Source organism: Oncorhynchus keta, chromosome 14, assembly GCF_023373465.1.
Source record: "Oncorhynchus keta strain PuntledgeMale-10-30-2019 chromosome 14, Oket_V2, whole genome shotgun sequence".
NCBI classification, from domain to species: domain Eukaryota; kingdom Metazoa; phylum Chordata; class Actinopteri; order Salmoniformes; family Salmonidae; genus Oncorhynchus; species Oncorhynchus keta.
Window position 1 is genome coordinate 65,708,856 of NC_068434.1, and position 27,097 is coordinate 65,735,952.

Sequence of the window (27,097 nt, forward strand, 5' to 3'; positions counted from 1 at the left end):
TGACGCTGTTGGTTAATTGATTGTGCAGGACGGCTTACAGAGTTAGCCTACAATTATAGTGAATTTGTATTCGATTTTGAATAGCCTAGTAATTGGGCATTTTTAATATCTAATAATAGGCTTTACTTTTAGCTACAGAATAACTCACCACCGTGCATTTCCACCTCCTCTTCGCTCTCCTTCATTCCTTTATCCATCACGCAAAGAGAGGGGCTGTCAACAGTTAAATGAAATAAGTTTTGGTGTGAATACATGTTATTATCGATGTTCCTGATCCGATTTCACTAGGTTTCCCAAATGAAACACTTGGTAGTTGTAGGAACAGGGTTGGAGAGAGCATGGCATACAGAGTTTGGGCAGAATATCCCCTGTCGCGCAGTGAGAGGCTGCATGCTCCTCAAACAGTGTGTTGATGCATGGAGTGAAATTACCACAGTAGCCTGAAAAATGAACCAGCGGGAAAACAGCCTCCATTGGCTATTAAAACCTTTTGTGACTAGGGGGCAGTATTTTCATTTTTGGAAAAATAACATTCCCGTAGTAAACGGGACAAGATGCTAGAATATGCATATAATTGACAGCTTAGGATATTAAACACTCTAAAGTTTCCAAAACTGTAAAAATATTGTCTGTGAGTATAACAGAACTGATATTGCAGGCGAAAGCCTGAGAAAAATCTAATTCGGAAGTGACTCATCTTTTGAAAGCTCTGCGTTCCAATGCATCCCTATTGAGCAGTGAATGGGCTATCACCCAGATTACTTTTTCTCCGTATTCCCCAAGGTGTCTACAGTATTGTGACGTAGTCTTACGCATTTACGTTGAAGAATACCCGTAAGCGGCTACATTGCGCAACTGGTCACCTGATGGCTCCCAGAGTGATTCTCGCGTAAAATACAGAGGTAGCCATTATTACAATCAGTCCTACTGAAAAACCAATTGTCCCGGTGGATATATTATCGAATAGATATTTGAAAAACACCTTGAAGACTGATTATAAACAGCGTTTGCCATGTTTCTGTCGATATTATGGATCTATATTATGACTGCAATTTCCGGGCGATTTCTCAGCCAAACGTGAAGAACAAACGGAGCTATTTCGCCTACAAAAATAATATTTTTGGAAAAAAAGGAACATTGGCTATCTAACTGGGAGTCTCGTGAGTGAAAACATCCGAAGCTCATCAAAGGTAAACTATTTAATCTGATTGCTTTTCTGAGCTTTGGCTGTAAAGCAGATTTTGAAAATCTGAGATGACAGGGTGATTAACAAAAGGCTAAGCTGTGTCTCAATATATTTCACTTGTGATTTTCATGAATAGGAATATTTATGTCCGTTGCGGTATGCTAATTAGTGTCAGTCGATGATTACGCTCCCGCATGAGGGATGGGGAGTCACTAGAGGTTAAAGTGCATATGGATGACCTGAACAGAGCGCCAGCCTTCTTTGCTACTTTCTCAAACATCAATAGCCTATAGTCAGTCGTATAATGCAGCGCCATATTTGATTTGATTTCTAAGACATTCTAAGGTTTGTATCATTCACAACTAAAGTTGCCAAATAACTCTGACCTGTTTCAAATCACTTTTATGCTCAACATAGCCATTTCATATGCGCACACTCGCTCCGGAATGGGAAAAATATCCTTTCTATTTTATTCAGCTAAGTGAAATTATATTATTCTTACTATAAAAATATATAATATAAAATAATGGCACAGGACTTATCAGTATATCTTGTCTGCTAGCCAGATAACATACAGTAGTCCAACTGTTCACAGTGTTTCTTTAGACCTGCCTAAATAACGGATTTATTGTGATGGTGTATATTCAATTTAATTTAGATTTGTTTTCATGAAGATGTTCTAAGAACCACATCAGTGGCTCGGATGCATGGAGGCCTGGAGATGGTAAAAGTGTTTAATTTAATTAATTAATTAGCGGTCAATTACCATGAGACCAGCAGACTTTTGCATGACAATAACCGGCAGACAAAATGTCATGAGCGCCACAGTCCTATCTGTGGGGTTATAGGTCCAAAACATCAGACCACTCTGGAGGCTCTCACATTACTTTAGAGTATTTAGCCAACCTTATCATGACTCTCCCTAATGAACGAATGAGGAGGGATTACAATATAACGGTTGTCTCTCTCTTTAACCCCCCGTCCCCCCCCGTCCCGGGCCACCATCCCTCCCTCTCTCCTCTCCTCTCCTGTGTGTATGTGTGCACCAACCTTGCCCAAGCTACCAGGAAGCAGAGGGCACAGTGCTTTATTTAATTAGCCACTGCAGCGGAGTGCTCATGTGGAACCGACGCGTGGCACACTCTGGAACACTAAGGGGAGGCAGATCAGGGGAGTGAGATGGATTGACTACACGTCGCCTCCCCCCATGGACGCTTCACTGGGCTGCAGGGGTATGGGTCACATGACAGGGAAGGGACAGATGACGTCTGTGGACAGGAATTCTTGTGAATTCTAATGCTTGTTGCTATCCCCTAAACCCTGCTTTACTAATGTAGAGCCCTGCCCCTTGATGTACTGTACACCTCTCTCCTCTTCTCCCAAAGACACATCCGATCTAGCACGCTCTATGAAATTACTTTAATATTAACCTAATATTCTGATCAGCGCTACATGCCCTCAATGGGCCTCCATGTTGTTGTGATGCAGAATGCTGCTGACTGCTTTCATTAGGTCTGACAGCGCTCATTATTCCATATGATTTAGGAGCAGCTATCCCTCCGTTATCTCTCTCATAGTGTGACAATGATCTGCTGGCCTTCTCTTCCCGGACCAACAGATAACCCTTGAGAAGAGGCTAAACCCTGCTCAGTATGCAACACACACACCATTAATAGTTCAAAGAGGAGAGAGGGAAATCCTCTAGCAACACACTACCTAACAGGATCTGGCCCAGTAGTACGGTAATATATGAAAAGCCAATGAAAAATCCAACACTGTATGGACACAATTAGCAGAGTCAGGTGCTGGTCTTCTCAAGTGTTTTGATTATAGGAAAGGTCCCACCCACAAATTATTATTTTATCTTTATTTAACTAGGCAAGTCAGTTCAGAACAAATTCTTATTTACAATGACAGCCTACCTGGGAACAGTTGGTCAACTGCCTTGTTCAGGGGCAGAACGACAGATTTTTACTTTGTCAGCTCAGAGATTTGATCCAGCAACCTTTCGGGTACTAACCCAAATGCTCTAACCACTAGGCTACCTGTCGCCCCAATTATGCATGAAAGTAGGACAGAATATTTACAGTCCTCATTCCGATGCAATCGTCTTTTGACACCAAAACCCTATTCCCAGGATGCAGGTTGATAGTGTTGAAGTAAGCACCCTCTTGAGGAAAGAGTGTACTGTACTGTATTAAACCAGTGAGGAACACAAGCAGAAGAACACAAGTTATGCAGAGGAACACTTAGCCGTAGAGCACAGGGACGTCTGTTAATTAGCTCTCCTGAAGTTCTTCTGTGGCCCACATCCACTAATGAAGGAATCATAACGACTGTATTTACATATCTTTAAGCATTAATATGTGACCACTGGGACAGCACATGAGAAGAGGAGCACCACAGACTACACTGGCTGCAGTGGCTGTTTAAAGAGAGGCCTGTCGGGTTTGACTGGGGCTTGGGAGAGAGGCTGGGTCTGGGTCTGGGGAGAGAAGTGAGAGACTTAGGCTGGGGAGAGAAGCGTGAGCTGGGGAGAGAGGCTGGGACAGGGGAGAGAGACTTAGGCTGGGGAGAGAAGCGTGAGCTGGGGAGAGAGGCTGGGACAGGGGAGAGAGACTTAGGCTGGGGAGAGAAGCGTGAGCTGGGGAGAGAGGCTGGGACTGGGTCTGGGGAGAGAAGTGAGAGACTTAGGCTGGGGAGAGAAGCGTGAGCTGGGGAGAGAGGGTGGGGCTGGGGAGAGAGGGTGTGACGAGGGAGAGAGGCTGGGGAGAGAGGCTGGGAAGAGAGGCTGGAGCTGGGGAGAGAGGGTGGGACTGGGGAGAGAGGGTGGGGCTGGGGAGAGAGGCTGGGACTGGGGAGAGAGGGTGGAGCTGGGGAGAGAGGGTGGGACTGGGGAGAGAGGGTGGGGCTGGGGAGAGAGGCTGGGACTGGGGAGAGAGGGGGGGCTGGCTCTCCTCTAGACTCCTCTCACCTTCTCCTCATCAGTATTACTGAGTAGATCAGTGAGGATTGCAGCTGGACTCCAGGGTTGAGCTGATGTGTGTTATAGGATACAGGGCTTCATTTTCGTGACTTTGTCGTTCTCCTAATACCCATGGTCATGGGAATATGACTATTTCATGAAAGGACACAAAACAATGTGCAATCTTGGTTCCCTGAGGAAAGGGAGGGAGATGTAAGCTTAACGTGAGAGATGGAGATGTGAGAGTTTCTCTAGAAATCTCGTGGTCATGCCTTTTCCCTTTCGTGACGTGGTCGTTGAACTTTACTTTTCAGGGTTGTCATGGTTGAAGAGATTAAACAGCTATCCCACTGAATTGTGGAGGCTCTTACAAACACTGCTATGGGAATACACCAACTGTGATGTGACTGAGTCTGAGGCAGCTGCCCTAGCCGTCTCCTGTGCAGTGTATTAAAATCATCAAGATATTTAGGTTGATGAGCTATTGCACCTGACGATCTAATGCGATTCAAGCGACTGTCATCCATCTTTCAGCTGTTGCCTTGGAGGATGCGCGACGTGGTCTCACTCCATGGTATCAGCATTATGGAGCATAACATTAGCTTGTCTTCAACCTTGATGGCAGGTAGACTAGCGGTTAGAGGGTTGGGCCAGAACCGAAAGGTTGCTGAATCGAATCCCCGAGCTGACAAGGCAAAAATCTTTCCTTCTGCCTCTGAACAAGGCAGTTTAACCCACTGTTCCCCGGTAGGCCGTCAATATAAATAAGAATTTGTTCTGAACTGACTTGCCTAGTTAAAATAAAAGGTTAAATTGACAGCACCTTGTCTCAGCAAGCCAGGTAGGAAGGTTAATTCACCTCACAAACCAGAGACCATTTTCACATCTCTCAGCCTCTTTCTGATGATGCTTCCCTCATGAAAGAACTGGGTCACGACGACGCACACTCTGCCAGTGCCCTGTTGCTAGGGCCTAGGCTAACTCCACAGAGCCCAGGATGCAGAGAGAGCAGAGCAGAGCAGAGAGACAGACAGGGGCTAGAGTGGTGCAAAGAGAGAGATTGCAGCCCACTCCGAACAGTGTGCTGCTCTGGGATTACTGCAGCTAACTCTAAACTGCGCATCACGCTGAGATTACAAAACTAATTTCAGAAAAGAGGTGGGGGTTGGGGAATGTGTGTGTGTGTGTGTGTGTGTGTGTGTGTGTGTGTGTGTGTGTGTGTGTGTGTGTGTGTGTGTGTGTGTGTGTGTGTGTGTGTGTGTGTGTGTGTGTGTGTGTGTGTGTGTGTGTGTGTGTACTGTATGTGTGTGGAAGTAGAGGAGGGGGAATGGGTGTTGTTGGCTCTTCCAGCTGCAAGCATATCAAGGATTTCAGGCCAGGCATCTTGTTTGTAAGGCAGTACCCTGCTAGCTAGCTGCTATAACACCGGTGAGGGGAACGCCTCGCCTTCCAAACGCAGAAGCCCAGGATGAGTCCAGGCTCCCAGTTATCACTGGTTATTGTTCCAATCAGGCTGGCTTTGAAAAGGGAGGCACGCTCTCCTCCGGACAGCTCATTAAGATAACACACAAATGCAGCTCCCCCATCATCCTGCATTTATTAAAGTGGGCTTCATTTCAGCTCCTTTGTCTCACACAGGAACCTCTCCCTTTGTCAGCACAATTGGAGCCAGATGGCAAAACAAAGCCGCTGTCTGGAGTGTTTTAAAGAGGTACCTCAGACGACAGAAGAATGAGCTGCTGAGCCCCTCTTCAGCTCACGCCCACCACCGCACGCATGGTGCACCACCGCTCGCACAGGTGTGGCTTTTGAGGAAAAGAGAAAGGTGAGGGGGTTGTTGAGGGGTCAGGACAAAACAGTGGGTTGAGGTGGAGGGTCTTGGAGATCTTCCTGCTCCTAGCCAGTAAGGCAGCTGTAGGTATGGTGACCCTTCCAATGGCTGCAGAGTTCACTTTGAAACATTCATGAGACATGCATTAGGAAAAGGAGCCATTGTCTCCCTCCACTCTGCCCAGAGACCTTACTTCATCTCTCAGCTTATTAAAATCACATAGTATTAACTGTGGCGTTCACAGGGAGGCTAAATAATTCAACCACACTAAAGAAGGAGTCAAATTAATAACTTTAAAGACATTATCGCTGGAGGGAGAGTCGTTCAGACCTGTGCCTGGTATCCACCATGGCCTTGACTCAGAGCACAGAACTTGCTCTGCTTGCTAATTAAAACATTTATTCAGGACACAATAATACATATTATCTCACTAATGTGCTTGGTGCTCAAACATTAGTACTGCATTTAGATATTGCACCGGAAGAAGCAGAAATCCCTTCCATGTATGTTCTTGGCAATTTCTGAATTGAATTAGAATGGGGTATGCAGGACTAATGAGCCTCTATGTGTATGGTGTAAAAATGTGGTGATGCTTGTTCCAGATGTTCCTTGGCTGACCTGTCTTAGACTGCTCCTCTTCCTGCAGCTCTTTGGCCTCTTCAAGCTCCTTGGCTGTGGAGAGAGAAGCCATCAGACCATTAAACACAGAGATACACACACCGGGGAAAACACGCAGGCACGCAATGCACTGTTCCTCTGGCTTTCATAAGGCAGCAGCTCATTTAAACCTATGGTGTGCTCATCCTTCACGGCTCAGTCGGAGGCTGAGGCTGCATGGAGCACTGGACCACAGCTGCCCCCCTGGCCTGGCCCACTCACAAAGACAGTAATCACATTAAGCTATGGCCACTGGCTCTTCTCTCTGGAAACATACTGTCAACTGGGCCAGGCTGACAGGAAGCACAGTGAAAATGGGCACACGGACGCAGACACAAACGTGCTCACAAACACACACATACACACAAGCACACCTACACACATGCACACACACTCCAAAAATCGACCAGAAACAGAGGAACCAGAGGACGGCTGATTTGAATTTTCTGACACCATCCTCAGCTCCATTGTGTTTGAGAGAGAGACAGCATTTTGTGTCAGACACTTACTGCACGACCCAGATTCAACTGATCATTGGTTCAAATTAAACACGAAGGCAACAATATTGTCTCTGAGGTTTTTTTGTACGTCTGCTGCAATTTACAAGACTGACGGAGAGAGAAAATCCTTGCAAAATCACAAAATCCCCATAATTGCAGCAGTAAAATGATTGCCATGTTTCATTTAAATATACAGTGCCTTGCGAAAGTATTCGGCCCCCTTGAACTTTGCGACCTTTTGCCACATTTCAGGCTTCAAACACAAAGATATAAAACTGTATTTTTTGTGAAGAATCAACAACAAGTGGGACACAATCATGAAGTGGACCGACATTTATTGGATATTTCAAACTTTTTTAACAAATCAAAAACTGAAAAATTGGGCGTGCAAAATTATTCAGCCCCTTTACTTTCAGTGCAGCAAACTCTCTCCAGAAGTTCAGTGAGGATCTCTGAATGATGCAATGTTGACCTAAATGACTAATGATGATAAATACAATCCACCTGTGTGTAATCAAGTCTCCGTATAAATGCACCTGCACTGTGATAGTCTCAGAGGTCCGTTAAAAGCGCAGAGAGCATCATGAAAAACAAGGAACACACACGGCAGGTCCGGGATACTGTTGTGAAGAAGTTTAAAGCCGGATTTGGATACAAAAAGATTTCCCAAGCTTTAAACATCCCAAGGAGCACTGTGCAAGCGATAATATTGAAATGGAAGGAGTATCAAACCACTGCAAATCTACCAAGACCTGGCCGTCCCTCTAAACTTTCAGCTCATACAAGGAGAAGACTGATCAGAGATGCAGCCAAGAGGCCCATGATCACTCTGGATGAACTGCAGAGATCTACAGCTGAGGTGGGAGACTCTGTCCATAGGACAACAATCAGTCGTATATTGCACAAATCTGGCCTTTATGGAAGAGTGGCAAGAAGAAAGCCATTTCTTGTTGTTTACAGTTTGCCACAAGCCACCTGGGAGACACATCAAACATGTGGAAGAAGGTGCTCTGGTCAAAATTGAACTTTTTGGCAACAATGCAAAACGTTATGTTTGGCGTAAAAACAACACAGGTCATCACCCTGAACACACCATCCCCACTGTCAAACATGGTGGTGGCAGCATCATGGTTTGGGCCTGCTTTTCTTCAGCAGGGCCAGGGAAGATGGTTAAAATTAATGGGAAGATGGATGGAGCCAAATACAGGACCATTCTGGAAGAAAACCTGATGGAGTCTGCAAAAGACCTGAGACTGGGACGGAGATTTGTCTTCCAACAAGACAATGATCCAAAACATAAAGCAAAATCTACAATAGAATGGTTCAAAAATAAACATAGCCAGGTGTTAGAATGGCCAAGTCAAAGTCCAGACCTGAATCCAATCGAGAATCTGTGGAAAGAACTGAAAACTGCTGTTCACAAATGCTCTCCATCCAACCTCACTGTGCTCGAGCTGTTTTGCATGGAGGAATGGGAAAGAATTTCAGTCTCTCGATGTGCAAAACTGATAGAGACATACCCCAAGCGACTTACAGCTGTAATTGCAGCAAAAGGTGGCGCTACAAAGTATTAACTTAAGGGGGCTGAATAATTTTGCACGCCCAATTTTTCTGTTTTTGATTTGTTAAAAAAGTTTGAAATATCCAATAAATGTCGTTCCACTTCATGATTGTGTCCCACTTGTTGTTGATTCTTCACAAAAAAAATACAGTTTTATATCTTTATGTTTGAAGCCTGAAATGTGGCAAAAGGTCGCAAAGTTCAAGGGGGCAGAATACTTTCGCAAGGCACTGTATATGCTGCTTCGATTGTAATGTCCACAGTCCTTCATACATCGCACTATTCCATTTCCGTTCCACATTCCTTCAAGTCCATTTTGTATTCGCATTTTGAAAACACCACACTCAGACAGTATGTGTATGCCCACAGGTTATAATTTCTCAGAGTGATTCATTCAAATCTCCAGCTTTTCAAGTGAGTTGTTTTCCCCCTTTCTTCGCATGGCATAGCTACCTATTTCTGGATCCCTCCTCAAAATGATTATCTGTGAGGATTTCACAGGAATCCATTTGAGAAGGTCACATATTTGAGCAGCTGCCCTCCTCTAAATTCTGGTGCCAAGAGGACATTTAGTTTAAACAAACATTCACTAGAAACTTTTACAGCATCTGGGTTTTTTATGATGAAGACAGAGGGAATAGAATCACCGACGTCCTATCTCTCTCTCTCTTTCTCTCTCTCTCTCTCCCTTTATCTCAGCACTATGACATCACACTCGAGCTCTAAAAGTTGGTTAGAAAATATCAATAATCAATGTGGAGTGTAAATGTTCTGTGAGAGACCTTGAGCCGCCTCTCCTCAGTTAACGGCCAACACTTCCTGTCCTGACGGAACAACCTCTGACACTATGGGAAGAGCAGCCTCAAGGGACACTTCTACAGTACCAGGATGAAACAGGCCTTTCAGAGACGCCTCTATGTCAAAGTCAAAATGGTGGCTGCCATCCACTGAGTTTGAGTGAAATTTGCTCTGGCAAGGGGAAGCGGCCATCGTAAAACACTGAGATGGATTTCAGAGTTTAGGTCCAATATAAGAAGGTTATTTAAGTGATTAGTTACATCCCATACGCATGCAGGGATAAAAACAAGTGAGTGCAGCAGCTGGATGAAGCACCTGGAAGATGGAAGCTCACAGAGGACAGATATCCCCTGTACCCAGGGGAGTGATGTGAATCATCCATGTCCCCACGATGACCTTCATCTATCACAGAGGGCCGTGTGTCCCATGTCACCGACACATAACACACTCCACATAACACACTCCACATAACACACTCCCCATAGCACACTCCCCATAGCACACTCCACATAGCACACTCCACATAACACACTCCACATAACACACTCCACATAGCACACTCCACATAACACACTCCACATAGCACACTCCACATAACACACTCCCCATAGCACACTGCACATAACACACTCCCCATAGCACACTCCACATAGCACACTCCACATAGCACACTCCACATAACACACATAACACACATAACACACTCCACATAACACACTCCACATAACACACTCCACATAGCACACTCCACATAGCACACTCCACATAGCACACTCCACATAGCACACTCCACATAACACACTCCACATAGCACACTCCACATAACACACTCCACATAACACACTCCACATAACACACTCCGAGGGTATGTCTGATTAAATCACACGCTCATTTGAATGTAAAATGAGCTTCAGGAATATGGTACACTGGTCCATTTACAGCATATGTTGGACATGTATGGTATACACATTCATTATGGAAGGAAGAAAGAAAGAAAGAAAGAAAGAAAGGAAGGAAGGAAGGAAGGAAGGAAGGAAGGAAGGAAGGAAGGAAGGAAAAAGGGAAGAAAAGTAAAAAGGAAGGAAGAAAGATGTGTACTGCAACAAATACCAGAATAAATTGAGCTTTCATCTCCCAGACTCCAATCCCACTTGCTGCTCTGCCCAGTTAGGATACACATCCACTGCTCCATATACATTATGACAGGGAAGAAAAATGACTTACTATGTTTTGGACTATTTTTGACCCCTCTACCCTCACTACCCAGAGTTTCAGAGGAGAGCGTCAACTTCAATCTGGCCAAACCCAAGAACACCATTAAAAGATAAGACAGCCTCAATTAGGTTGCGCTTTCCTTCTTCCTGCAGTTCCAGCAGCTGTGAATGTGCACTTCAACACATCTCCACATCTGTATTCATAAGGTATCAACTTATATGGGTGTGCGAGTCTGCGTGCTACGTGAAGAAGTCAGTGTATGTTACTCTTCAACTCGGCAAACAGGGATCATGAAGAACTTGGAAACATCCACAGACAGAGAACAGAATGAGTCTTAACCTCTCATTTAGTTGAGTGGTGCACAGCCAGTTTATCAACCCTCTCTCTCTACTACTACTGGAGTAGCAGCCTGCTCCTTCTGGTTACTGGAGAACAGGTCTGCGACCCCACAAGACCTTTTGCTCATGGTATGGAATCAGTGTTTCCCCTGGGATTCTTTTCAGCAGCAGAGTGGGGGGGTAGCGGCCATAAAATTAATATCAGGGAAACACTGGGAATGTATTGTAATACTCTCTCCCTCTCTCTTTCCGTTTCATTTTGATTTCATATGTTCCATCGAGCTATAATTATTCTTGCCTCTGAGTGTGTCAGTTCCAGATGTATTTTTAAACCCCAGGGACCAGTGCAGACATGGGCTGACCTTTATTTAAACATCTCCCTCATTCAGGGCACATCTCATTACAGCCAGGCCACCGGCTCCCCACCATACATTCTCTCAGTCAGTCCCTGCTCTGCCTGCAAGCAGCTATTCAGTAGCGCTAATTATCAGACTCTTCTAAATGAACTTCCTGCAGACAGACGGGGTCACAGCATCCCTCCACAGCAGCAGCTAATCTCATATTCATACAAACACTGTCTGGGTGTTAAGGTTCTGAACCAGTTGTCCAAGACACTGGCACATCATGTTAACATGTCATCCCTGTTAACCACCACTCTCCTCCCACTGTCATCCCTAGTACCCATCACTCTCCTCCCGCTGTCATCCCTGGTACCCATCACTCTCCTCCCGCTGTCATCCCTGGTAACCACCACTCTCCTCCCGCTGTCATCCCTGGTAACCACCACTCTCTTCCCGCTGTCATCCCTGGTAACCACCACTCTCCTCCCGCTGTCATCCCTGGTAACCACCACTCTCCTCCCGCTGTCATCCCTGGTAACCACCACTCTCATCCCGCTGTCATCCCTGGTAACCACCACTGTTATCCCGCTGTCATCCCTGGTAACCACCACTCTCCTCCCACTGTCATCCCTGGTAAGGTCATCTGCAGGCCTACTCTGTGAGGGTTTGGGAATATCATTGGGACAGTCATTTTGCATTTGAACTAGTGTCCTCAGAAGGGTCTGAAAGCAGGACGGGTCTGTACATTATTCACCTCATCAACTCTACACACAATAGAAAAAAGAAAAAAAAAACTCTATAATAATCTCTATTTTAATGTCCAGAGGTATTATATCATCAATGTTTCTCTCTCACTTTCATCACATTTGGCTCTAATAAAGTTTTCTCTAATCTTTATACTGTTATGCTTGTGCAAAGACGAAAGAAAGCACCCAATCACACCCTTCTTTAACCTTGGAAGATTCATGTGGGATTTTAGGAGTTGTGAGGCCGCCCAACTATCTCCATTGAAATGGGTGTTCAAGCGTAGTCTCTGCGTGTGTTTATGGAACGGCTCAGTGTGTTCCTGTGAAAAGTGTTGTTCAGAAAGACAACCGAGCGGTGCTGTTGAGACAGACTGCAGAGTTGAGTGGGCCTGCTCTGTCCACCTCACAGTTGTTCAGACAGACAGACAGACAGACAGACAGACAGACAGACAGACAGACAGACAGACAGACAGACAGACAGACAGACAGACAGACAGACAGACAGACAGACAGACAGACAGACAGACAGACAGACAGACAGACAGAGACAGACAGACAGACAGACAGACAGACAGACAGACAGACAGACAGACAGACAGACAGACAGACAGACAGACAGACAGACAGGTACCTGCTCTGTCCTCCTCACAGCTCTCCTTGATCTTCCTACGGCAGACTGCAGCCAGGGCGATGAGCAGACCCAGCAGACACACAGCCAGGCCCACCGTCACCCACAGAGCCACCGGGGGAAACACCATGTTCTGACCTGGGAGAGGGGGAGCGAGAGAGCGAGAAATGGGGAGGGAGGGAGATAGAGAAAAGGAGACTGTTACAGTTAGTAGAGAGGAGGGCACACAACATGGTCATCACCATGACTACCACCACCATCATCTTCACCAGTGCTATGGCTGCCTATCACCATCCCTATAACCATCACCATCATATGTGCCCGAACCACATCACTATTGTCACTATATTACAGATTATCATCATCATCATCATCATCATCACCCTCCTTATATCATGCCTGTATCCTCTGTGCTTCAGGGAACATTTTCTTTATTTGAAATGAACAAGATGTGGTGATTCATCAAGATCCCTTTAACAAACACTGGAGTGTTAAAAACATGGCCAGATGGCAGAGATATCTCAGCAGTACTTTGTGTTGTCTTTTTTTTGCCCACCTCCTCTCTCTCTACCCAACAGCCTTGGCACTGCGAAAGAGGATGTGGGCACTAGGTATCCTCATGCCTTCTGCTGCATTCACTGTCTGTCATCTGGAGTAATGATGCCCAATGACATCACTCAGTTGTATCCTGTTAATCATAAATATAAATAAAATCTGATGTTATATTTGTATAATTCTGATGTTACACTGCCAACGTAAAAAGAAAAACAGAGGCGGAGCATTTCTCTGACGGTTGCGAGGATGACTGTCTATCAGACAGCTTAGCGCATAATTCACTCTAGAGAGACAATTAAATATCAAAGTGAGAGACAGCATCTTGACAAGATAAAACCGACAACAAACTGGTCAGCATTTCCCCAGGGCATTCCAATGTAACAGAATAAAGTTGAGATGGAAAAACAGCTTGAGACCCTAAATAGCTTGAAGGCTGGCTATAATACAAACTGGCCTCCTTCAGAGAACCCACTCTGGGAAAATAATTGTAAAAAGTGTTGAAATTGACTAGCATTGGGATGGAGAAATGACCAAAGCATCTGTAAGGACTTGGCACAGGACAGGCGGAGAGGACAGAGACACAATATTGCACAGCCAAGATGAAGGTCAATAGGAAGTCTCCTTCCTATTGAGAGAGAGAGAGAGAGAGAGAGAGAGAGAGAGAGAGAGAGAGAGAGAGAGAGAGAGAGAGAGAGAGAGAGAGAGAGAGAGAGAGAGAGAGAGAGAGAGAGAGAGAGAGAGAGAGAGAGAGAGAGAGAGAGAGAGAGACAGAGAGAGAGAGAGACAGAAAGACAGAGAGAGAGAGACAGAGAGAGAGAGAGAGACAGAGAGAGAGAGAGAGAGGTGGGGGGGACTGCTGTCCATTGCAGTGGATGAGGGGGCCAGGAATGTGTCATAATGGTAGATGAGACAGGATGCAGAGAAATGGAGAGCTCTAGGGGTGGCATTCTCTGAGTAAGACAGAAAATGTTATTTTCACTGAATTCCACCTCCTATCTGTTTGTTTACCTTTATTTGGCCAAGTAAGTTGAGTGTTTGAATCAAAACATGTTTTGACAGTATGTGGCCATGAGAGCCTTGATAAGTATGTGATTATTGGAACACATTATGGGAAGCAAGATTATGCTTAACCACGTAATCCTATTTATGATTAACCATATTACATGGCTATTGTATGATATGCCATGAAGAATCATAGGATATACATCAATATATCCTTTGGCATATATTTATATATATGATGCGATCCTGGTGCAATATCCAATCAAAAACAATCAGAGTGACTGATATTGTTTAATATAAGGATGTTTGGGTGGACCATAATCATCATTGAAATTTGACGTAAATGTCTTTGCTGGATGTATTACTACAGATTGGCTTCTAATATCCTCTGTTCCAGTACAAACCCATATCAACAGCAACATGTCATATAGAGAAAGGAGAAAACCTAGATAGTCCATCTTGTCATTTTGACAAAGCAGTATATAGTTCCTTGGGCCAACCATGACTGATGGACTCCACTGCCTCTCTGTAGAGCTCTTTGCTCTTTAAAAGATGACCCCTGTATCCATGTTAATACCAAATGCAAAGGCCAAATTACAGATGAATGCTAGGTAGTACCGTGCTCTGCTTGCTGTACTACCTGATTCGTGCATGAAGTGTCCACATAGAGCTATAATAAGACAGAGAAGTAATGAACGTGTCTGGCACTTTGAAGCAGAGCGGAGCTGTGCTCTCAGCTTCTCCCTCTCTCTCACCCCTCGCTCCATTCTCTCAATCCCTAAGGGCAGGCTGATCAAGACAAATGTCGTAGTCGGCTATCATTTCAGCGCTGGGGCCCCAAAGGGCTGAGGGATCATATTTTTCTTTTTCTGTTGTTTGATGATGTGATTTTGTTTTCTTCAGAAAGAGATTTGTCTCTAATGGCTCTGTTTACCTATCGTCTCCTTCCCCTCCTCCCATTCCTTTTCTGCTGGGGTGAGGATGGAGTGTTTTGGGCTGCCTGTCACATCATTGAATGTCGGGAGATTGCACAGCTGCAGTAATAGGGCCACAGAGGTGCAACTTCTGGGCTCTGCATTGAACTCAACACATACAGTTTATAGAAGCAAAACACAGGTCTATTTATGGAAACAAAACACAGGTCTATTTATGGAAACATCACTTTACAGCAATTACAGTGAGATGAGACTTGGAGTTTGGACCGGTCTACAGCCCTTAAATATTATCAGGTAGGTCGACTTGGGTGTAGGTGTTCGAAAGGAAGTGAAGGCATAAGGTAAAAATATATATTTTTTTATGGGAGTGAATGGTAGTATGATTAAACACCACCTCGATATGGACTCTTAATAGAGGCCCTGCATGACCAAGAAATACATTTAACTCCCCATTCATTCTATAAGACACACAGGGGCCTCACGTAGGCCAAGCTGAAGTAAAAGCCCAGATTGGCATTCATTTTCCTGGAGCCAGAGTGTTTTATGTTCAGCCAGTGCCTACGGTGGAATAAAGTGCTCAGTCCTGGCCTGTCGTCTCAGATTGTCTCAGTTCTACAACGTCATGACAGATGAAGGATCAAAGCTGCTTTCTCTATCTGGGGTGTCAGCTGAGTTTTACATGCTCAGGACAAAAAACACCTCCTTAACTGGGACCGAAGGAGAATAATGTCCCCTGACAGACACAGACACAGACAGACAGACAGACAGACAGACAGACAGACAGACAGACAGACAGACAGACAGACAGACAGACAGACAGACACCCCACCACAGGCTAACAGGAGCCCCAGGGCTCATTCCAGGCAGGATGGGGAATGAGGAGGAGCATAGAGGGGGTCAATAAGCTTGCTCTTTCCTTGTGAGGCTAAACCAAAGGCCTGGCAGCCCTGGCCTTCAGAGCTGCTCAAGGCTGGTGTGATGTGTGAGGATCAGGGGGCTGCAGACAGACAGTGGTTCAGTGGGGATCACAGGGAGGCAGGGTGGACTGGGGGATGGCCCTAGGGTGGAGGGACACTGAGACCCACCCCTGCTGGAGGGCCTAAATACCCCAAGGGCCCAAAAAAAGAAGTCAAGGCCACACAACAGAGAGGAAGAGCAGGCATGAGAGAATGGAAAGAGAGCGCGATAGAGAGAGAGCTCCACAGGACTGTTAAAAAGCATTCTGCATCTCTACAATGATGAGTGATGAGTCAGTTAAAGGGGCAGGAGAAATTCATTGCGTGATTACACAGTATAACACAAGAGACAATGAAGCCGTTGAAATGAACGCACGTAAAACCCATTGGGACAATAGCAGCTCGTCGACCTAAATCAAATTCACAACCCAGTCTGCTGTGAATAATGTTCACACCTCGCTGGGAACAACAGCTCTGCAGTCACCAATCAACAATCAATCCATCAACAATAAGCTGTCTGGTGATTTAAAGCTTTATTTCCTTCCCTACATTTAGAAGTTGTGAGATCTGGGAGGACTGTGATAGACTGGCAGTCATAATAACAACACTGAAGGAAACAAGGAGCCAGAGCAGTGTCAGAGTGTCACGCCTTGGTCATTGTATTTTGTGTTTTCGTTATATATTTGGTCAGGCCAGGGTGTGACATGGGTTTATATATTGTATTTTCGTATTGGGGTTTTTATAGTATTTGGGATTGCGGCTGAGTAGGGGTGTTGTATAGGCTTGGCTGCCTGAGGCGGTTCTCAATCAGAGTCAGGTGATTCTCGTTGTCTCTGATTGGGAACCGTATTTAGGTAGCCGGGGTTTCACTGTGTATTTCGTGGGTGATTGTTTCTATCTCTGTGTAGTTTCACCAGATAGGCTGTAATTAGGTTTCACGTTCCGTTTGTTGTTTTTGTATTTGTATAGTTATTTCATGTGTCACTTTTTTCATTAAAGTCATGAGTAACCACCACGCTGCTTTTCGGTCCGACTCTCTTTCTACAAACGAAGAACGCCGATACACAGAGGTCAAGGCTCGGCCAGACTAGAAGACAGACAGAGAAGAGAAGACAACATGATTCCCAATTTGATATTATTTGGGGGAATAATTTAATTTAATGGCCGACTTTGAGTTTGTTTCAGACTCACACCCATTGTCACAGTTCATCACGGTCAGAGAAGGTGATCAAAACATTGCCATTACAGCATGAAAGGGCTAGCTGCTAGAGGTAGCACTGCCTCTCTGCCGTCTGTCCTGTGACTGTCCCCGGGTGCATATGTCACAGAAAGGGAGGACAAGGAGGAGCTCACCTCACCTCACCGGGAGAGGAAAAACTTGGTAAACTGAGATGGATGAGCACAGCTTTCTGTCCTGTCAGCATCTTTGCACTGAGCATTCTCCCCCTTTTCTTGCATTTCAATGAATTGCTTTTCGGGCTAGATACCACAGAGCTGTCTTATTGGCATGCAGGGAGGGTAACCGCCCCCTCTCTAGAACAACCCAGCTCACATTTACTTACACAACTTGTCTGATATTATTGCCCTGATTTGATGCCGTGGTCTTATGGAAAACACAAAAATATGACGCGCACACAGAGGCGCATTTTGGAAGAATGTTTTCTAACACCACTGGAGGTGTCGGGCGGTGTTTCGTGTGTGTGTGTGTGTGTGTGTGTGTGTGTGTGTGTGTGTGTGTGTGTGTGTGTGTGTGTGTGTGTGTGTGTGTGTGTGTGTGTGTGTGTGTGTGTGTGCGCGTGTATGCACGTGTGTATGCACGTGTGTATGTGTATGCCTCTGTGCATGTGCGTGTGTTGTGTGTGGTGGGTGTGAGTGACTGGGCTGGAATAGGAATAAGGCCTGCATGCAGTACCATTAGCCCACTCTCAAACTCTAAGCTGTCTTTCATGCACATCAGGAAGTAGCTTGTGACCTTTCTCCTAGGATGTATGCTTGGCTCTAGGTTCCCTGCCTTTACTTCACCATTCAGCACAACTCCGCAGAGAATTTAGAATAGTGAGTTGCAATGGGAGGTCACCTGCCCTCCTCAATGAGTTTGACTACTGATGTGATCGATACCAGTCCAGTGGCCCTCCGACCCTCCCTGCAGCCTTGCACCTCAATGGTCACATTCCCTTGAGACACCCTGGATTAAACATGGAATGGCTGTGTTTGGGTTACAATTGTCTGATATTGCCTGTACTGAGCTAGACCTAGTCTCCACGTGTAGGCAAGTCACACATATTGAGACATTGTCCCTATGGGCCTCTAGATTAACTTCTCACTAAGACACTAGTGGCTCACCCTGCATTAAGACTAACCTACAGACAGAGCACTCATAATAATGAAAATGTACTTTCATTTCCCATCCGTTTCACTATAATTCAATACAATCTCTTTAAAAAATCCCTCCAGATAAATATCCAAAATGTCTGACTGTGCTATAAAACATTGCTTACAAATATAAAAAATAGGGCCATAAAGAAATTCGCAATCTTATCTAGTGTCTAGTGAAAACAAACTGTCGGCATCAGAGGTTTTGGTTTAATACTATGCTCTCACAGCTAGGAATAATTTTCAGTGTAACACGTCCATATAAATACTGGTTTGGCCGTGCATTTAATCAGTGCGTGGGGAATCTAATCCTCAGGTAAATTCAGTGGGGTGATTTAAAATCTCATTCCAGCAAGGTTAACATGATTTTATCATTTACCGTGTACCAGAATCAGACTGTATACCCAGTAGGATGGCTAATGAAGCATATTGGCATCCGAAGCATGTTCCAGACTGAGGGAGGGAGGGAATGTGTGGCGGTGGAGTTGACAAACACTAGCCTAGTATGTGAAGAACTGGGTCGACCAGCCCTAGCTCCTCACAGGTAGCCTAGCGGTTAGAGCGTTGGGTCAGTAATCGAAAGGTTGCTAGACCGAATCCCCGAGCTGCCAAGGTAAAAAAATATATATATGTCGTTCTGCCCCTGAACAAGGCAGTGAACCCACTGTTCCTAGGCTGTCATTGTAAATAAGAATTTGTTCTGAACTGGCTTGCCTAGCTAAATAAAGGTAAAATAAAAACAGCTCCTCACTGCTTGTCAGCTCTGCCGAGACCTCCATTAAAAACTCCTCTGACATCTCCTGCAGCTGACAGAGACTCCATCACTTCAGCATGCCCTCCTCTCAGGAGAGACTGGCATTAAGATGTCGGAAGAGGCAGAGTGGACTATCGATTTTTCACCACTTCCATTTCGTGCCGTAACAGCTGAGGCAAACTTTAGGTTGCAATAATCAGTTTAACAAGTCTTGTTCTCTACATTTTTAATTTGTTTTTCAAACAAGGGTCTGACTACAAGAGGGCAGAAGATGTGTAGGAGGGAATCGCTAGTGACAGCTATCAGCACCTCTGCCGACAATCTGCCGGGCTGATCGTGTCTGAGATGAGTGGATAGGCTGAGAGCAAATAGACAAAGCCGCACTGCAGAGAGGAAGAGGGGGCAGGAGAGAGAGAGGGAGACCATTTGAATGGCTACTGTCAAGTACAGCCCTACTCCTAACCCTATAGCCTCAATGTTTTACAGGAATAAACACTACCAAAAGCCACTCTGATTGGCTCTTCGGGCATGCGAGTTCTTTACCAGGATCTATTTAAAGGTGTGAGAGTTAACACACGACAGAGTTGACACCCCAGAGAATATCATCATCATCACAGACTCCACTACCTGATATAGTATAGCATGAAAGGTTGATGTGTTTACCCCCCCCCGCCACTCAGCAATATCAACATTTGTAGACACCCACAACATTAAAGATGTTCTTGCATCCATCCTAAACCCTCAGTTGAGTGAGTTTGTTCTTTAGTATGCCTTCTACTCTCTGCAGTATCACTAGGAGAATATATAATGACAGGATTTCTTAAAAAGACATGCCTCTGTATATCTTTGCCTAAGGCTCTCATTATAAAACAACATTTCTCATTTTGCTCTGCTGCAGTCTTTGGTGGTTACTGAAGAGATGAATATTCTCAGAGCACTCAGGAGTAGCTGGCTACGGCCCTGCCACTGCTTCTGTATCAGGCCAGAACTGTCTCCACCAACCACACAGCTGCACATCTTTAGGAAACAGCTACTTATTCTCACATTCACAATAAAAACAGTCTTAATAAGAATGATTTGAACCCAAACATAGTGGTGCAATCGGTTGTTTCTTGTCTCCATAGAAATGCAATGCTTTGGAGTAAAACATGCTAATTGGTGACTTCTTTTACTGCATGACTAATTTCTAGTCTTAAATACAGATTTTTGGGTGGGTGGTGATAATATGGATGTTTTCCTGAGCTGACAGGGACATAAGGTCCAAAAAAGGTAGATAACAGAAGCCTTAGTTTGTCATATGTACTTAAATTCAATTTGTATGTGCGTATGAGAGAGAGAGAGAGAGAGAGAGAGAGAGAGAGAGAGAGAGAGAGAGAGAGAGAGAGGGAGAGAGAGAGAGAGAGAAAGAGAGAGAGAGAGAGAGAGAGAGAGAGAGAGAAAGAGAGAAAGAGAGAGAGGGAGGGAAAGGAAGAGAGAGGGAGAGAGAGAGAGAGAGAGAGAGAGAGAGAGAGCAAGAGCGAGAGGGAGAGAAAGAGAGAGAGAGTGAGAGAGAGAGAGGGAGACAGGGAGAGGGACTTGAACTGCTTGGCAATTGACATTGAGAATGAGTTTGGCTGTGGATGTGACTTACTGGAGCCTCCGCTCCACTGAGATGGCAGAGTAAGGTGGAAGAGGTCTGTAACCTCCACTTCCACTCAGAGCATTACTACACTCACTTCTTCCTTCACCCTTCACTTAAAGAGCATGATGCTCCTGGCTGCTGCATTAGAAGAGACCACAGTATGAATACCAACGTCAAGCTAAATGTATTTTAACACTCTCCAACATTTCAACTTTAAGACTGTATGCCATGAGACTACCCTGGTTTAAATCGTGTAAAAATGTCATCAGTCAGCCGTCCACCAGCGGGTGGTCTCTAAAACACAGCGTGCCGAACGATTGGCAGACAAACACCAGATCAACATATGGTGCGATGTGTGCGAGCCTTAATGAGGCCTTTTTCTCTGTCATACTGAACAAGAACCAATACTTTAAATCGAGAACAGACATTAGTAGCATACGGAAATATGGCAATGTGAAATCTGCTCAACACATAATCCCATTGACCATTATATTATGACCATAATGGTGAATTCTTGATTAATTCATGGTGATAAGTATGCCAATAAAAGGAGTAATCCTAACCTAACTGTTCAGATTGATGCTGTTCTGAAATGTTTTTCAGGGCCATAACCACCAATCATATTGCTGAGGCTTACAATGTGTGGGCTAATCTTAAATAGTGTGTTACTGCTATTTTTCAGCACCATTACCACAGTGTCTGATCATTAGGCTACTGTACGGCTTCTGGGAATCAGGGCCCCAGGCCTTTGAAGCCACTGGGAGGTGTTTTTGTTCTCTCTCTCTCTCTCTCTCTGCACTTCTCTAAATAGAAATGAACTGTGTCTTATGCGATGTTCCATCTTAAACACATGCCCTCCAAATCCTTCATTAGCTATATAAATAGCACACTGCTCCTTACTGTTGCATTAAATAAAATAAAATATACAAGTATGATCTATTACCATATCCAGGGGCGCAACTTTCACTGGGTATGGGGGGTCATGTCCCCCCTTCATTCTGAATTTTGGACCGTGGACACCACGGTCCAACAGGCTGTGTGAAAGTAAAGTGGGCTAACAGGCTGTGTGAAAGTAAAGCTTCTGGAAGGCTGGCTGGCTGGACCAGCACGGGAGAGTTGAGCATAGTTCAGTGTGTATGTGTTGTAATGTTTCATTGAGTTATAAAAGCAAGCAGAGTAGAAACTGGCTACTCTTTAGTGTCCTGATGTAGCTGGCAAGGTACACTGAATACCATGCACTCATAAATGTAATTCCTCTGCTGGAGGTGTAAAACACAAAAAGGGACAGATTTGCCTATGTGTTTGTCTTGTGAAGGCTGGCTAATTTCTGGTATGTACTTTTATTTCAGCCTGTCTACAGATTCTCCCTTCACTCCTGTTTTTTGTTTGCTTGTAAATGTTGATACTGGTGACTAATATCTGGAGAAACTGTGTAACGAAGCTGTGTGGCTCAGTTGGTAGAGCATGGTACGTGCAACGCCAGGGTTGTGGATTTGATTCCCATGGGGAACCAGTACAGAGAAGAAAGAAAACAAGTATGAACATGTATTCACTTGCTACTTCCTGTAAGTCGCTCTGGATAAGAGTGTCTATAAAACATGTGTAGCTGCTAAGAAATTCATTGGAAGGTTGGTTATCCTCCCACGATGTCAAGTTATCTATCACCAGATTTGATTTATTACAAGATTAAAGGTATACTGGGCAACTTTCATAAGGTCGGGATGCCTTATATGGAATACAATATGACTAAAGGAGTCTGTATTGAAAACATGCCCACGTCTGGGGAGATACTTATTTAGGCAATCCTTAGCTACTGGGTTGCTCAGTCCTGGCCCTCAGGGTCTGCCGTCCTGTGAGTTGTCATCCTGGCCTTTTACGTAACACACACAAAACCAATCAATTAATGTTTCACTAATATCCAAAAGCTGAGTGGGGTGTGTTGGTTTGGGGTGCTGCAGGGCCGTAGACCCCTAGGGACAGGACGGGGGGGACCCAGATATATTGTTTGCATGTAAAAAGAGCTTTACAGTACCATTAGGCCCATGATATTAATTACATGGAGGATGTGCGGTTTCTGTGTGTTAATGTATATTTGAGGTGTACAGTATGTGTTTTTTTGTTGACTCCAAACCTTTCCCTTGGGAATTAAAAAAAAATAAAGGTGGGAACTGGGAAGGAAATTTTGTTCGGAGAGAGTTGAGTTATTGACTAGACTGGTGGTGTTGGGCGTGCAGGCAACTCGGGCTGGCTGGGCTGTCTGGCTGAAATGTGATATAGAGGATGTCTTGATAAAGACAATCAAAAGTCTTAGTTTTGTTAGGCTATTGGTTAAAGGTGGAACACAATATGTATTATTGAATTAACTTTGATCTAGTTCAGGCTTATTAATCATTTAAACATATTTAATAATGATCTCTTACCTAGCTAGTGTAAAAATGCAGGAAATTAGCTTTAGATGCACCAAATAATTCTGTGGGAGGAACCCCAGATCCCCCGCCAGGTTATGTGCCTTCCCCCACTTCTAAAACCAAAGTGGCCCCCAAGACCATACCCCTCAAGTCATTTTGAATCAAAAGGAAATGGAAACATTTCCAAGTTAGTATAACACAGCCATACTATAACTATCACATTCTCAAGCAATATCATGGTTGCAGACGCATGATATGATGCATTTGACTCCTGAAGGAAGAAGTGTATCACCACTGCAGCCAGGACCTTCACCAAGACCACACTGAGTGTACAAAACATTAAGAACACCTGCTCTTTCCATGACAAATACTGACCAGGTGAATCAAGGTGGAAGCTTCGATCCCTTATTGATGTCACTTGTTAAATCCACTTCAATCAGGGAGGAGACAGGTTAAAGAAGGATTTTTAGCCTTGAAACAATTGACATGGATTGTGTATGTGTGCCATTCAGAGGGGGAACGAGCAAGACAAAAGATTGAAGTGCCTTTGAACGGAGTATGGTAGTAGGTGTCAGGTGCACCGGTTTGTGTCAAGAACTGCAACACTGCTCTTTTTAGTTTTTTACACAACAGTTTCCTGTGTGTATCAAGAATGGTCCTCTACCCAAAGGACATTCAGCCAACTTGACTTGTGGGAAGCATTGGAGTCAACATGGGCCAGCATCCTTGTGGAACGCTTTCGACACATTGTAGAGTCCATGCCCCAAAATTGAGGCTTTTCTGAGGGCAAAGGGGGGGATACAACTCAATATTAGGAAGGCGTTTCTAATGTTTGGTATACTCAGTATATGTGGCCATAATGTTGTATGTGCTTCCATGTGCTGTGATATAATGAAAAGAGGGCCTCAGTCTTTACCTAGAAGTAATTTAGCAGAGGTGTAACTAATCACTACCAGTCATTTATCTCATCCCTATCTCTATAGCCAGCCAGCCAGCAGGCCAGCCAGGAGTCTAACAGAAGGCACAGCCTATGGCTAAAGTGCGGAGGACTTGACTTGGTTAGCATTTAGCTCAGTTGGCATAGGGCTCAGATATATACTGGTTGCTCTGGAAAGTCTATCCGGAAATTGTCATGCTCTCTGTGTCTAATATAGGATCATGCTGGAGCATTCAAATGAAGTTGCATTAGTCCTTAAGCCTTGGGTTGGTTATTCTTCGTTACCAAAGATATTAAACTATCTATCTTATTATGGATTTCAATATCATTTCGCTAGAATCGCTTTAATTTTATCTTGATATTTCTCTCAAAGCCATTTCTGCTACGGATGCCCGCGGTAATGTTTTTAAGGCAAACTTTATGGAATTGCATCTTATTTGATAACGAGGGACATCTACCGTACACGGTTGAGGCCCCAAATAACCACAGACGTAACAGAGCCATTGGAGGCGACAATGACACGAACAACGGCATCAGAAACCTTCACTACCGCAGTAGACTACAGCTTTGCTGCTCATCCCCCAGCAGTACAGTAAATGGCTGGAAGTAGGCAGACAGATACATTATAGATATGACAGGCAGTATAAGTCGACATTTCCCTGTGGACAGTTTCTCTGTAATGAGGTGCAGGTTGTCATGCAGGCGTTTAGGGGTGTGGGTTTGGGGAGGGAGTCAGAGACAAAGGCAGGCATGGCTAAAGAGGACCAGCCATACCAGCAGGAAGGAGATGTTAATGTGACCTGAAGGCGATCCTAGCCCTCACAGCTTCCCACTTTCCACACCGGTCACATTTGGCTATGTCAAAGATGGCTGCCATGTTCTAATCAATGCTTTCATCACAAATGTAGGACCATAATATTTGTTTTCGAGAGTTAAAGGGCTGTGATGACACTGTCCCTGCAGATGAAGGCAGATGACTGCAGTACTAAATGTTGAGTCTACTTGAGTCATTTCAGTCACATTTACAGACAGTAAACAAAGTATTTTGAGTGGTTTAAGGCCATGCTGCAGGGAGGGAAGTAAGAAAAGTCCTGGGCCAGTAACACACCTCTACAGGGAGACGGACACACTAGCTCCATGCTTAACTTTCATTCATTTCACACTTTGTAATCAATTACTGGTCTCTAGAGCTATCAGTGAGGTGAGCTACCTTTTCCAGGAACGGGCCCAAGTCTCTCAGCGCCTCCTAATTCAAAAGACATTACAACGCTAGACAATACTCTTTGTGTATGGGTGGCCATTGATTTGGACTGTTTCAAGGCACCAGAACAAAGCGATTTACGGAGGTTGCAAACATATTTTGTGGGACAACATTGCATGGTCTTATCTGGTGTAGAGTTTAAGCATAAAATAAATGGATATGAATAATTAAACGACCAAGCCTTTGAAGGTATGCCCAACCGTTTTCTCTGGGCTACTCTCTGCCCAATGTCTCTCAAAAGGCTGCACCTAATATGATTTGAAATCGTAAAGCAGAGGCTGACACCAGGCCTCCAGAAACCAATCTCTCTTACAGGATAAAACAGCAACTGTGTGAAATGTACACTGCAGGCCCCTTGGCTCAACCCCACTGATAGTCAGTCCACCCTCACTGTGACTCTGGGAGGGAAAATAAAAAATGAGCCTGATCAATGACAAAATAGGGCCTTTGCCCTTTTACTCCAGCCATAAATATAATCTGTCTTGAAGAAGAAAGAAAGCAGGAGAGGAGTACAGGGCGTAAAGAGACAGGTTCCCTTCAGGCTCTGGGTAGGCATAAAGATGTCACAGTAGTCCACAGTGTGGAGAGGAGAGGAGAGGAGAGGAGAGGAGAGGAGGACGTGCCCAATGTCATGCCATGGTGGCCTGGGACTGGGGCCGTGGTCATGTACTGGTGATGGCTCCCCTGTGGTGAGGGGGAGGACAGGACAGGACCACACAGCAGGCCCAAGCCCACACATGCACACAGACCACCAGACAGCCACTCACAGCAGAGGTAGTCAGGCCGCAACGCTCCAACATTTTCAACTGCAGACATAAAATACATTTTGACATTCAGCCATCGCAAAGACCTTTTATGCCAAAAGGAGACAGTGAAGACGACAACAGGAACAGCAACAGGAGCATAAATCCCCAACACAATGAGAGGGAGCTCATTTTATCTCTGTGATTGTTGAGATGCTACAAGAGCAATGCAGTGAGCAGGAACTGGCCCGGCCCTAATCCCTCATTCAACCCAACAATCCCTCAGAGCTGCAAACGACAAGACTGAGAGCATGCCAAATAATACTGTGAATCCATAATACAGGGATAAAACGTCCCCATGTTGAAGGCAAGGGAGGGAGAACATTCAAACAACTTAACAACTCAACATGGCAGTGACAGGAGCAATTGGCCCCTGTTCATAATCCTGAGAGGAAATAATATGTTTACAAAGACTGCCATTGGCCTACCTGAATTTGTTTTAGACTGCTCCCTCCATTACTCCATCTCTCTATTTGGTTGTTGTTGTGCTAGGGGGTCATGATAAGATAGTGTGTATTCAGGGAGGGAGGAAGGTAAAGATAGAGAGGGAGAGAGAGGTAGAGAGAGGTAGAGAGAGAGAGAGAGAGAGAGAGAGAGAGAGAGAGAGAGAGGTAGAGAGAGGGAGAGGCAGAAAGAGAGAGAGAGAGAGAGAGAGAGAGACTAGAAAAGTCTGCAGCACCCGGCCTCCCCCTGCTAGAATCCGAAGTCAAATGTCTGCTGTTTGCT

The 27,097-nt window shown here is 44.9% G+C and overlaps 1 protein-coding gene across 3 annotated transcripts in view; it reads right to left on the bottom strand.

Moving 5' to 3' along the window:
* LOC118394157 (CD276 antigen-like) overlaps positions 1-27,097 on the bottom strand; it is an 81,225-nt gene that overhangs the window by 16,182 nt on the left and 37,946 nt on the right. For all 3 annotated transcript variants that reach the window (XM_052462160.1, XM_052462159.1, XM_052462158.1), the window contains exons 5-6: positions 12,770-12,904; positions 6,601-6,654 (exon numbers count right to left, since the gene is read on the bottom strand). In XM_052462160.1, coding sequence (XP_052318120.1) covers positions 6,601-6,654; positions 12,770-12,904 — 189 coding nt within the window. The remainder of the gene's footprint in view (positions 1-6,600; positions 6,655-12,769; positions 12,905-27,097) is intronic.